We start from the raw sequence: 12,267 nt of genomic DNA, 5'->3' as shown, positions 1-12,267 counted from the left end.
CACACCCCGCCCCGCACCCCCATAAATAGAAAAGGGCATATGATACTTGGAGAAGTTAAAGCTTTGTGAATGGAAGGGTTGGAAGAGAGAAAAAGCACAGGAGTGTAGAAGTACAAAGAATATTCCTTAGGCCATCTTTCCAGGGCTGTGGCTTTTACGCCACTGGGACCATCCTCACTTTACCCTGTCAGGACAGAGCCTTCAAATATGAGAGTTCCCTCTAACAAGAGAAACAGTCTTAGGGGAACAGTTTCGAGTCCACATGTATTGCTGTGAGCTTATGATGTTGTCTATTATTTCATAGATTTGAGTTTTCAGAGCCCCCCTCCCCCTTAAAAGGGTACCTGATTTCCTCTCCAGCTTCCAGCACTAGTGCTGCCTCATTGCAGCTGCTCCATTTAACCACCTTTTGGTGTGAATCGTTGATGGAAGATGGGAACAAAGCCTAGACCTTCTCACTAATGCTTTATAATTTTCAACATTGTTTATTAAAATTCTCTACATATCATCGGGCGCAAAGCCTAGACCTTCTCACTAATGCTTTATAATTTTGAACATTGTTTATTAAAATTCTCTACATATCGTCGGGCCGCTGTGGCTCAGTGGTTGAGCATCGACCTATGAACCAAAAGGTCATGGTTCCATTCCTGGACAGGGCACATGTCCGAGTTGCGACTCAACCCCCAGTAGGGGGTGTGCAAGAGGCAGCCAATCAATGATTCTCTGTCATCATTGATGTTTCTACCTCTCCCTCTCCCTTCCTCTCTCTGAAATAAATAACAACATATAGAAAATTCTACACATATCAACAAGTGCCCAAATATTAGTTATGATAAAATTCCATACAGAACAAAACAATTTAAAAATATAGACACCACAGTAGAGCCAGATACCATTTTAATTAACCTCCAGAGATTTCCCCATCTCGTGTAAAGGTGTGAAAAAAAAATTAAAAAATTTTTTAAATCCTAAGAGCTGGCCCCACAATTCCTCTTTGGGAAGGGTGAGGAGGGAGCTGTCTCCTGGGGGAGAACTGTTGACGAGCTTGTAGAGGGAGATGACACCTTGAGGGCTTGGATACTATGGGGCACCCCCTCCAGAGGAGGGGACACCTGCTCTGCTAGAGATTTGGGGAATTTGTGGTTTCTGCTCTGTTGAGGGCAGGGGAGGGGGAGCAGGGGGACGGGAGGAAAGAGGAGAGAAAAGCCCACTTGGGTCCAGAAGCTGAGATGAGGTAAGGGAGAGGGACCGGGAAGGTGTTAGACAGTGATACCACCATCCGATCACATTTATTTGCTATTGCTGGGAAGTAAACCCTGCCTTCCATCTCTAGAGTAAATTCTACTCAATTTGCACATGGAAGCAAGATCTCGGAAGTCTAGGAGGCCAAGAAAACAGAAGTCCCTTGGGGACAATTCACAAAAACCCGGGGGTGAGGGTGGGCTTTGGACTTCCCAGGCCCTGAAATGGGACTCGGAGGACCCCAGCTGACATCTTGGTTCCCGTCCTTTTTGTCTCTTTTCTACCAAGTTAAGTATAAAAAATACCTTTTGTCTCTCCCTGAACTTTTGCTTGGAGGTTAGACGTCCTCACTGCTAGGTTCTGATTTGGGCACGGATTTCAAAAAGCTTGCTGTTTCAGAGCACGCATTGTAATACAAGTAACCAAAGCCTGGCATGGCCTGCTTACTCTAATTGCCTTAGATAAGACCTTATCTTTTCCTGTGCTCCGCCAAGTCCAGCCTCTGCCGTTACCTCCTTCACCTCTTTCCAGGATCACTTGATTCTGATTACTTCAAATGCTTCTGGCCCAGCCGACCTGGCTCAGTGGTTGAGTGTTGAGCTATGAACCAGGAGGTCATGGCTCGATTCCTGGTCAGGGCACACACCCGGGTTGCAGGCTTGATCTCCAGTTGGGGGCGTGCAGGAGGCAGCTGATAAATGACCGATGTTTCTCTTTCATTGATTGTTCTATCTATCTCTCTCCCACTCTCTCTAATGGTAGTGTTTATCAATAATAACCTGTTCTTTGACCATTAGACAACATTTAGCACCTCCTGCATGCGTCTGGACCAGGACTGGGGCGGGGAGGAGCATACAACCGAGGTACATGTCCTTGACTGGACAAAAGAGGAGGGAAAAGGATTCTACTCCAAATTGATTTGGTTCCTATCATGGGTAGCATGATGGTTTATGAATCAGAAAACCCAGGTTTCTAGCCCCAGCTCTACCTTTAACTCAGCGGTCGCTCAGCCTCTCTGAGTTTTCCTTTCTCCTATAAAATGAGAGTTGGATTCCAGCACCTTTCAGGTCCATTCCAGGCTAACGTCTGAGCTGTGGGCCCCGGAGCTTCCTTCCACATTCACTCCCCTCTCTCCCGAGACCTGAGGGAAACAGTTATGACGGCAGCTGCTTTACACAGGATAGCCAAACGGTTCCATTATTCCGCGGCTCCTGCTTATAAAGCGCTATAAACAGGTTTCTGTCTCCCACCTTTTTCTTTGAACCTTGGAAAATATAATGAACTGAAACAGAAGAATTGACAAAACAAAGTTATGCAGCGGTTTCCTGGCAGGCAATCTTTAGTCGCCTTTCATTTCTGGTGAACTCCCCAGGTGTTTGTTTTATTTTTTGTTTGGATGTGCAGAACTAAAAATATCTATAGGAGAGATTTTTAATTATTCAGCTCAGTCAGTCCAATTCTCAAGAGTTCCATTGGGAAGGAAGAATAAGAAAGAATATGGGCTTTGCAGTCGGAGGGACCTGGGTTCCTTTACTAAATGGCATGACTTTGGATAAGTTACTTAACCTCTCTGAGCCTCCATTTCTTCATCTGTTAGATGGGACTATATTAAGTACAATACATGTTTGTGTGTCCCCTCCACCCCCCGCCACATACTATCTTATTTTTCACTTTGCTGACCAAGAACACAGGTTTGGTGCCCTCGCCAGTTTGGCTCAGGGGATAGACCGTCGGCCTATGGACCAAAGGATCCCAGGTTTGATTCCGGTCAAGGGCACATACCTCGGTTGCAGGCCCGGGCCCTGGTCGGTGGGCATGCAGGAGGCAGGCAATCAATGTTTCTCTCACATCGATATTTCTCTCTTTCCCTCTCTCTTCCACTCTCTCTAAAAATCAATGGAAAAATATCCTCGGGTGAGGATTAAAAAAACAAAAAAACAGGTTTGGGACTTAAACAGCCTAAGTTCATTGCCTGATACCACAACTTTAGTAGGTCTGTGAGTCCTCGGGTGAGGATTAAAAAAACAAACAAACAAACAAAAAACACAGGTTTGGGACTTAAACAGCCTAAGTTCGTTGCCTGATACCACAACTTTAGTAGGTCTGTGAGCAGCTCCATCCTGGCCTAGTTATTGACCTCTCGGAGATTCTGTTTTCTCACGTGTGAAACGGAATTAGTAACAGCACTAACAGGGTTGGGAGAGGGATGTAAAGCATTGAGCACAGCGCCTCGCTCACAGCAGGCGTTTACCAGTAAATAGTGGCCAGTAGTGGGCAGTGGGAGACGGGAGGAAAGATGAGAGCTGGCTGACAGTGAGCAGCTGCCCAGAGGGGCCCGCCGGGCAGCCGGAAGGAGGCTCCAGCCTGTGGAATAAGCTCTCTTTTTTTCTTTTTCCTTTACTTCTCCAGTTTTCTTTATCTTCTCCCTTTCTCTCTTAGTTTCCACTATGTAAAATATGGTTGCACCTACAGCAGTATGAGATTTTAGCCAGATATTTTCTTTCCCTGCCTGGCCTCTGTACCATCGTGTGCCTGTAAACACACAGGCTCCTGCATTGACACCTGATCTGGGGTGTCCGGTGAGTGTGTGGATTCTGTGTCATGTGCACCCACTGCTTACTAACTACAGTGCTGGTTCTTCGTGTCTGATACCTCCGAGGAGAAAGGCCTGCTTGCTAAGAATCTTGGGAAGAACCCTTAGGAAGAACCCCGCTTAGACTCTGCATTTCTCCTGTGTCTGTAAGAGCACCATTTGCTTGTCCTGTCTTGTTGCCTCTTGTTCTGTCACGTTAGGTTAATAAATGACCCTGGCGTTTCCAACAGGGGTGATTCTACCTGCTTCCCTCTCACTGGATATTTAGACTGGGGCCAAATGGCTGCTTGTTTTTATTTAAGAGCTAAACACCAAATATTTGACACAAATTGGCTTCTCTTCAGGATCTACCAGAAGAGAAGAAATGTGTTTATGAGCTATGTAAAATTATTTGTTATATACATATTATTTATGACATATTTTAATCGCTGTTACTACGGGGGTTTAAAATGTGCATGTATATATGTAGTGTGTGTGTGTGTGTGTATGTGTGTAGAACATTTAGTAACATAGTATTTCACCACAAACTACAGTAGAAACTAATTTTCTGAGACAGGGATGTTTTGAAATCTGAGTTCATAACCATTACTAACAAACAGCCGTTTGAGCTTTATGGCCTATGAACATTTTGCAACACACCCCTCCCTTATTTCACTTACTTAATGGTGCCCTCACATCGTCTTGGATTTAAATTTCCAAACCCTGCCTGGAGTTGCTTAGCCTTCCTCCACAGCTGACAGTTTTACCCCAAGGTTAACAGCAGAGGCCTGAGGCTTCCTTAAAGCCGTGTTGATGATTCTCCCTAACCCTTTCCTCTGTTTCTCACAGAAGCAGCGTGGGCTAGAAGGAAAGGGGACACCCTCTGCAGAGGCGCTGACCTACGCAGGGGCCCCTAGAAGGGTGGCAGGTGGGCCTGAGCAGCCTTCTGGGCTCCCAGACAGGCGGGAGGATGGCAGGGGTCCTCCTCACAGAATCCCCGATGGGAAGCCCATGAAGCAGCTCCCTCCTGGGGATGAAGCTGAAGCCAGGAGGAGCCACCACCCCTCGTAGACTCCCCTCTCAGAGGGAAGCCCCTCCCCAGCCATTTCGTCTGTGCTCTGAGCCTGTATCCCCACCAGTGGCCCTTACTTATTACTCAGCCCCAGGCCTAAGCTTAGGCAGTTTACAGGCTGAGTCGAAGCTGTGTTTCTATGACTAAAACAACAACAACAACAAAATACTTCTGGTTTTATGACTTGCAAACACAGCAATCCATATTTATATACAGTTTTTAAAATAATATTCTTTTCTTTTTAAAATGTTTTTATCGTTGTTGGTTTTTTGTTTTTTTGTCTCTTAGAGAGAAAGGGGCAGGGAAAGAGAGAGAGACAGAAACATCGATCAGGGCATTGAACCCACAACCTGAGCATGTGCCCTGACCAGGAATCGAACCAGTGACTTTTGGTGAATGGGACAGCGTGCAACCAACTGAGCCACACCGGCCAGGGCTTTATATACAGTTTCACCACATGACTCTCATAATAAAGTGTTCAGGGTAGATTTTTTTAAAAGGGGATGTGGGTGGGGTCTCCCATCAAGTGAAGATTGTCACCTTCTTTACCTCCCTTTACCATATCACAGGCTTAGGGAGATTAAATGAAATCACAACTATGTGACTCTCTGCACCACGCCCAGCAGTCATGTATTTGCAATTATTATTCACGAGGGGGGCATTGCAGGGGCTGTCATCATCGGTCCTGTATTCACATCCACATGGTCCTTTTCCTAATCTGTGCTCTTAAGTTATCCATGGGTTTATCCAAGGGTGGTGTTTGTATCAATGATCATTTGCAAATTTCTGCAAATAACATGAATGGAAAACAACAACAGAAGGTCCAATCAGGGAGTGACAGATACAGGTAGAGAAGCTGGCATGTGCCCTATTGATAGCCTTAGCCTTAGCCTCTCTTTCCCGGGTCAGTCGGCCTCAGGAGCGTCTCACCACTCTCATGACTTCTTTCTGCCCAATAAAATGACCTCCTCCCTGAGGACAGGAGTGTTCCATCCCTACTTAGCCTCTCTTTCCCGGGTCAGTCGGCCTCAGGAGCGTCTCACCACTCTCATGACTTCTTTCTGCCCAATAAAATCCTGCCTGAGGACAGGAGTGTTCCATCCCTGCTTCAAAGTCCACCCGCCCAGTGGTTCCAGCCATTGCTCTGGGGAAAAGAAGGAGGAATCATTCGTGTGTTTACTCATTGATCCAACAAGTAGTTTACAGGCCCTGGACTAGGCACGAGGGGTACAACCCTAACACGATACGGTCTCTGCCCTCCAGATGCTTACAGGCAGGGGGTGGAGGGGCATGAGGGGAAGCTTCCGGTCAAGTAAGGGGTGACTCCTAGGTACCTGCGTTGAGCAATCGTATTAATGTTCCTGCCACCACTACTGAGACTACAACACAATAGGACATGCTAGGTGTGAGGTAGTGGAGTCAGAAGAGAGCTGAGCGTGTGAGCCAGGAGCTGGGGAGGGAGAGCGGGGTGAGATAGCAATTGAAGAGTTAGGCACTGATGGCCCAGGATGTGGGCCAAGAACAGAAACCTGGAGAATTCTTTTTTGTTTGTTTTTAATATGTCTTTATTGATTTCAGAGAGGGAGAGAGAAACATTAATGATGAGAGAGAATTATTGATTGGCTGCCTCCTGTATGCCCCACACTGGGGACCGAGCCCACAGCCAGGGCATGTGCCCTGACCGGTAATTGAACCGTGACCTCCTGATTCATGGGTCAACACTCAACCACTGAGCCACGCCAGCTGGGCAGAGAATTCTTGATGTGTAAAGCATGGCTTCACATTTCTCTTCTCCAATGTCCTTCTATTTAAAGACATAGAAACTGGCTGGAGAGAGGAATGGGCTTTGTGATGACGCCCCAGTACTAGGATTACTGTCGCCACCAACAGCCCGTCCGATCACAGGCCACCACAGATAGACCTGTGCATATGTGAGGATTGTTTATATCAGCATTGTTTGTACGTGCAAGACTGGGAACAGCTCAGATATTTATCAGTATGGCTCATCTATAAATAGACTGTACTACAACCATTGGAAGATTAAGCAAGTTCTTTAAGCACTGATTTGTATCACTTGGGAATTTACACTGTTTTAGGAGCTCTGTGCCAGGAACCAGGGGCTGGTCCCCAACATTGGTGAAAAAAGAAAAAAAGTTTCCAGTTATTTCTAGATTGTCAGAGGGGCTGGTCCCCAACATTGGTGAAAAAAGAAAAAAAAAGTTTCCAGTTATTTCTAGATTCTCAGATGCTCTAGACTAGCGGTTCTCAGCCTGTGGGTCGCGACCCCTTTGGCGGTTGAACGACCCTTTCACGGGAGTCGCCTAAGACCATCCTGCATATCAATTTACATTACAATTCATAACAGTAGCAACATTACAGTTATGAAGTAGCAACAAAAATAATTTTATGGTTGGGTCACAACGTGAGGAACTGTATTTAAAGGGCCAGAAGGTTGAGAACCACTGCTCTAGACCAAGATCCAGGACTGTCAGGTGTGTACCTGTGTATACAATGTCCTCGTGTTTTCCCCTTAAATCTTGTCTTTTCTCTTATAACAACGAACATGAAAGTCTTACAATGAAGAGAAGAGGGTCTAGGAACTTGCTTTCACGGACAGCAGGGGAGTGTGGACGTACGGAGATCATCTTCCCTGAGCCCAGCTTGAAGGGAAGAGAAAGCCCACAATCTGGAAAGGCGATGACCATTACTAAGAGAGAGAAGGAGGTGGTGGGGAGTCCCTGGGACCTGCCACAGAGAAAAAGGAGAGCTCGAGGAGCCTGCCTGGGCCTGTGGACTTCCCTGGGGGCTTAGGGGGAAGGGGTTCCTCAAATGCAGGGGTAAATAAGTTTTACGCAGTAACAGGATTAAATTTGAAACTGTTACAGGTGAGGTGTGACTAGCCCATTCTTGAATCACAGAGAGCTAGTTTTTTCTTTTTCCTTCTCAGCAGGTATTATTTTACTTTCATTGTTACTAAAATAGCACAAAGGAACACTTCTATGTGTTGTCTTCCCTGGTGCTGATCTTAGAGCAGCACTGAACATGCTAACCCCGTGCTGATCTCAACACTGCACACCAGGGAAGATTATATCTGCCATTCCTTCTCCCCTTTCCTCCTCGATTCTAACGACTCGCTGTGTTTAACCCCAGTTTTGCCTGCTCTTTGCCAGAAAGATCAGTAAACATAGATGGCTCTCTCAGCTGTAGGCAGGCAGCCGAGGGTTCAGGGAGGTGGAAGATTCCAGCTTTGCTCTCAGGGAGCCTGCGTTTTCATCAGAAGACAAACAATGACGTTCAGAAACAAATGCTAAATGCCAAGAGCATAGGTATGTACCGTGCTAAGCCAGAGGCCTTGATAGAAATCCAGCCGAGGCAGAAACCCCCGAGGGTCAGGCTCCTTACAGAACGTGGGCCTCGAAGGTCGGGTTGTATTTAGAGGAGCAAAGAGAGCAGGTGAGGTCGGACCAGTTGGTGTGATGCACCTTTGTGGACTAGGAGGACAGGAGACAGCAGTCATCGGCTGAAGCAATTTCTGAGTTCCCCCAGAGGAGCAGAAACCCTGTGTGTTGCACACGTTTCTAACAGAGCATTAAGGGGTCTTAACAAATGATCTGCTGCTGAGACCTGCCAGCTGAACACGGAGGAATAGGAGGGGGATTGTGCTCGGGGAAGGCCACGGCATCTGTGTCTGCTCAGTCTCCTGATGTCTGTGCACGCGGTAGGAGCCAAAGCAAGGGTGAACGTACAAGTACAAGTTTCCTGCAAGCTCAACGCATATGCTTTCTCTCCATTCTTTCCTCTTCCATTTCCTGCTACGGCCAGACGCAGAGGAGAAAGCCTTCCTCACCGTGAGTTTTGTTTGGAAGGTCAGCCTGTGACATTCGCCTTTTCAGAGAGAATGTGTGCATGCCCAGATTAGTAGGGAGTATAAAATATGGGCGCTTGATACTCACCCGGCCTAAGAATCCCAAGTCTCCAGCCCCAGCCCTAACACCTTCTCACTCTGTGAACGTGGGCTGGCCCTGCACCTGCCTGTTCTTTGGTTTCATGTATTTGTGAAAGGGAGGTACTCAGACCTCCCTGCCCACCTCGCAGAGTTCCCTGAGGTTCAGATGAAATCATGGCTGTGAAAGCACCCTGGAGACGAAAGAAGTTATTATTAGCAGCTCACGGCGGAGATTGCATGGGGATAAGGGGTGGTGAAATGGGGAAGTCTCAATAAATCCCACCCAGTCCTATGATTTTACACAATGGTTTTACATCATTAAAATACGTTTAATTATATAGCTTCCTTTGATGTTTCAATGACTCTCACTCTAATGATATCTTTCTCCTCCCTAGGTGTCCCTGAGTGCAGAACCCAGCTCCCCTCTGCAAGTCCCAGCTCAGCTTGCCTGGCCTCCTCGTCGGTTGGCGGGGCTCCCAGCCACCGAGGCAGCCACGAAAGTTCTCATGCAGCATCTTCAGAGACACTCTGGCCTTCGGTCGTTGCCCATCCAGGCTTCAGAGCTGAAGCTGATTTAAAAATGTGAAAAGAGCTCTGGCCAGTGTGGCTCGGTTGGAACGTCATCCAGCACACCAAAGGGTTGCGGGTTTGATCCATACAGGACTGATAGATGTTTCTCTCTCTCTCTCTCTCTCTCTCTCTCTCTCTCTCTCTCTCCCTCTCTCCCCTCCCCCTCCCTCCCCTCTCCCTCCCTCTCTCTAGAAATCAATAAAACATATCCTCGGGTGAGGATTTTTAAAAATGTCAACAGATTTTTATAGAAATGACAAGATGCTCCACACTTGGAGCATTGGATATTACTTGGCTCCGCTATAGAAACTGTTGGTGGCCCTGGCTGGTGTGGCTCAGTTGGTTGGGCATCGTCCTGTGCATGGAAAGGTTGCCAGTTCGATTCCAGGTCAGGACACATGCCCGGGTTGCGGGCTTCATCCCTGGTAGGAGGTGTGCAGGAGGCAGCCCATCAATATCTGGTTCTCCACATTGATGTTTCTGTCTTGCACTCTTCCTTCCTCTCTGTCTAAAAATCAATAAAAAATCTTTAGAAAGAAACTGTCGGCAGTAGGTACTTTATTGTGAAGGTGAGTTCTACAGTATTTCAGCAAAAGGTATTCATGGCATAAATGTTGACATACTTACAAGCATGGATGGGAATGTGATGATAGAGGTTAATAAAGGATCATGTGATAGTACCATTGGTAATATCAGGTGTACGAGGCAGGGTCCCGGAAGGATGCACTCAGCACACCTCCGAGGCTGCTTGAGCAGTTTGATGTTCATACACTACATCCTATTTACCAGGGTGTCTTAATTTGCTAGGCCTTCCATAACAAAGTTGTGCGAGCCACGTCCCGAGTGGTTCAGTGTTCGGGATCTAGAGAAGGGCCACACGCAAATGACAGAGATGAGACAAGAAATAATAATTTGGAAATATTGGGGGCCAGGCGGGAAAACCAATGCAAGGGGAAGGACTTCCCCTGGTGCCCAGGCCTTGCCAATCTTTTATTCAATTTTGGATACACATATAGCCCTTACACAGGCAGGCAATTCCGGTAACAGACAGACTATCTTAAAGGTCAGTAAATATTAGTAAAGATTTACTCTGAGACTATTTGGTCAGGAAATTGCTTGAGCTACCATTGTCTCAACTAAACAATCGGTGCATAGCTCTGGCCCTTGCCAGGGCTCAAGGTTCACCAGCATTCAGGCTCCTTGTTTATACTTCTCTGATAGTGAAGACATGGGTAGACCGGTAACAGACAGACTATCTTAAAGGTCAGTAAATATTAGTAAAGATTTACTCTGAGACTATTTGGTCAGGAAATTGCTTGAGCTACCATTGTCTCAACTAAACAATCGGTGCATAGCTCTGGCCCTTGCCAGGGCTCAAGGTTCACCAGCATTCGGGCTCCTTGTTTACACTTCTCTGATAGTGAAGACATGGGTAGCTTCCCACACAAAGTATCACTGTCTTAGTCTGCTCAGGCTGCTATAACAAAAATACCATAGGTGGGTTGCTTATAAACAATAGACATTCATCTGCTCACAGTCTGGAGGCTGGAAAGTCCAAGGTCACAGTGTCATAAGGGTTGATTTCTTCTGAGGCCTCCCTCCGTGGCTTGCAGATGGCTGCCTCCCCACTGTGTCCTCACATGTGTCCTCTCTGTGTCCCAATCCTCCCTTATTATAAGGACACAAGTCAGATTGGATGGGGGCCCACCCACATGGCCTCAGTGAGCCTTACTTACCTCTTTGAAGACCCTATCTCCAAAGACAGTCACATGCTGAAATCCTAGGGGTTAGGGCTTCAGCATGGGAACTTTGGGGGGCGGGGGGACACAATTCACTCGCTGGGCAGGATTAAAAGAATCAAGATGAGATAGTGAAGCACCCAGGAAGTAGCAACTACAGAAACCTTTATTGTCCTTTGGCCTGAAGAGGCAGATGGGAAAGGACACGTTGTTCCTAGAACCCAGTGAGAACTGTAGTCAGGGGAGAGGCCACCCAATAGGGTGTGTGCTGTGTGGTGGGGAACACAGCCTACGGGGGCAGAGAACACTCGACCCCCCTCTCTCCCCACCTTTGACACTCCAATAGCACTTCCCTTTGGTCAATCTCACCTGAAAGTCAACAGCAAAGACGCCAGGGGCACAGCTCTTAGATGTCAGCTTCTGAGGCAGGTAGTGGAGCTGAGGAGTGTGGCCAGGAGTGGTCGGGGAGGGAAGGATATGAGTGGGACAGTGAAGAATACCCAGCACAGTGGGGTAACATGTACATTTCCAAATATTCAATGGATGGGCATTTAAGAGTTATTGGAAAACATAAAATGTTATTTAGCTGCAAAAATAGTAGTCACACATTTTCAACTAAACCATTTAAGGTCATGTAACTATTTTAAGGTCCCAGAAGTGACCATTCTAGGATACTTAGTTACCCAAGTAAAGCAGAATGATAGACAATTAAATGATTGTCAACCATGTAATATTGAACACTAATGTTCATCTATAACAGCGGTTTTCAACCTGTGGGTCGCGACCCCTTTGGCGGTCGAACGACCCTTTCACAGGGGTCGCCTAAGACCATCCTGCATATCAGATATTTACATTACGATTCATAACAGTAGCAACATTACAGTGATGAAGTAGCAACGAAAATAATTTTATGGTTGGGTCACAACATGAGGAACTGTATTTAAAGGGCCAGAAGGTTGAGAACCACTGCTCTATAATAATGAAAGCCTAAAATGCTAATTAGACCTGATGTCCTTCCGGACGAAGTCATGGTGGGCAGGGGCCGAGACATAGCGGCTGCGGCAGTGGCTGGGTCCGAGCCCCTTGCACGAATTTCATGCATCAGGCCTCTAGTCCTATATAATAA

At 46.9% G+C, this 12,267-nt stretch overlaps 1 protein-coding gene across 6 annotated transcripts in view; it reads left to right on the top strand.

Moving 5' to 3' along the window:
- The window catches only part of FBXO16 (F-box protein 16), a 53,067-nt gene extending 43,597 nt beyond the window's left edge, over positions 1-9,470 (top strand). For 4 of the 6 annotated variants that reach the window (XM_014546437.1, XM_014546436.1, XM_005874606.2 and 1 more), the window contains one exon: positions 9,228-9,470. In XM_014546437.1, the coding sequence (XP_014401923.1) occupies positions 9,228-9,410 (183 nt within the window). In that variant the 3' untranslated portion in view covers positions 9,411-9,470. Of the gene's footprint in view, positions 1-8,708; positions 8,753-9,227 lie in introns of all 6 variants that reach the window. The other 2 variants (XM_014546438.1, XM_014546439.1) reach the window with 2 other exon arrangements.
- Positions 9,471-12,267: the final 2,797 nt, after the last annotated feature.

The sequence above is a fragment of the Myotis brandtii genome, unplaced genomic scaffold (genome assembly GCF_000412655.1).
Source record: "Myotis brandtii unplaced genomic scaffold, ASM41265v1 scaffold447, whole genome shotgun sequence".
NCBI classification, from domain to species: domain Eukaryota; kingdom Metazoa; phylum Chordata; class Mammalia; order Chiroptera; family Vespertilionidae; genus Myotis; species Myotis brandtii.
The sequence above is the reverse complement of the archived record's forward strand: the minus strand, read 5'-3'. Positions and strand labels throughout refer to the sequence as shown.